A 1206-nucleotide genomic window follows, 5' to 3' on the forward strand; every position below is an offset into this window, starting at 1 on the left:
TTGAGGTCAAGAGTTCGAGACCAGCCTCGCCAATATGGTGAAACCCGTTTCTACTAAAAATATTTTAAAAATTAGCCAGGCGTGGTGGCAATCACCTGTAATCTCAGTTACTCGGGAGGCTGAGACAGAATCGCTTGAACTCAAGAGGCAGAGGTTGCAGTGAGCCAAGATTGAGCCACTACACCCCAGCCTGGGCAACAGAGGGAGACTCCATCTCAAAAATAAAATAAAATAAACAGGGGGAAGGAGCAGCACCAAATCCAAGATGGCGGCCAGCAGGAGGCTGATGAAGGAGCTTGAAGAAATCCGCAAATGTGGGATGAAAAACTTCCGTAACATCCAGGTTGATGAAGCTAATTTATTGACTTGGCAAGGGCTTATTGTTCCTGACAACCCTCCATATGATAAGGGGGCCTTCAGAATCGAAATCAACTTTCCAGCAGAGTACCCATTCAAACCACTGAAGATCACATTTAAAACCAAGATCTATCACCCAAACATCGACGAAAAGGGGCGGGTCTGTCTGCCAGTAATTAGTGCTGAAAACTGGAAGCCAGCAACCAAAACCGACCAAGTAATCCAGTCCCTCATAGCACTGGTGAATGACCCCCAGCCCGAGCACCCGCTTCGGGCTGACCTAGCTGAAGAATACTCTAAGGACCGTAAAAAATTCTGTAAGAATGCTGAAGAGTTTACAAAGAAATATGGGGAAAAGCGACCTGTGGACTAAAATCTGCCACGATTGGTTCCAGCAAGTGTGAGCAGAGACCCCGTGCAGTGCATTCAGACACCCCGCAAAGCAGGACTCTGTGGAAATTGACACGTGCCACCGCCTGGCGTTCGCTTGTGGCAGTTACTAACTTTCTACAGTTTTCTTAATCAAAAGTGGTCTAGGTAACCTGTAAAGAAAGGATTAAAAATTTAAGATGTTCAAGTTCTGCTCTCTTTGTTTTAAAAATCACTGCTTCAATCTACTTCAAAAGAAAAAAAAACAATAAAAAGTGTTGATGAAGATGTGAAGAAACTGGAATCCTTATTAGTTGCTGGTGGGAATGTAAAATAGTGTTGCTACTTTGGAAAACAGATTGGCACTTCCTCAAAAATTAAACATAGAGTTACCATATGACCCAGCAATTCCACTCCTCGGTATACACCCAAGAGACATGAAATATATGTCCACACAAAAACCTTTACACAAAAGTTCAG

At 43.6% G+C, this 1206-nt stretch overlaps 1 protein-coding gene across 1 annotated transcript; it reads left to right on the forward strand.

The window, feature by feature from the left end:
- Positions 1 to 225: 225 nt before the first annotated feature.
- On the forward strand, positions 226 to 934 carry LOC452921 (ubiquitin-conjugating enzyme E2 L3-like). The gene has a single exon (XM_054666563.2). It carries the CDS (start codon positions 266 to 268, stop codon positions 728 to 730), a length of 465 nt encoding a protein of 154 aa, XP_054522538.2. The 5' UTR covers positions 226 to 265; the 3' UTR covers positions 731 to 934.
- Positions 935 to 1206: the final 272 nt, after the last annotated feature.

This window comes from Pan troglodytes, chromosome 15, assembly GCF_028858775.2.
Source record: "Pan troglodytes isolate AG18354 chromosome 15, NHGRI_mPanTro3-v2.0_pri, whole genome shotgun sequence".
Lineage (NCBI taxonomy): Eukaryota > Metazoa > Chordata > Mammalia > Primates > Hominidae > Pan > Pan troglodytes.

Excerpts from the sequence above, each read along its gene's own strand:
- LOC452921 (XM_054666563.2), top strand. The coding sequence starts at position 266 with ATGGCGGCCAGCAGGAGGCTGATGAAGGAGCTTGAAGAAATCCGCAAA.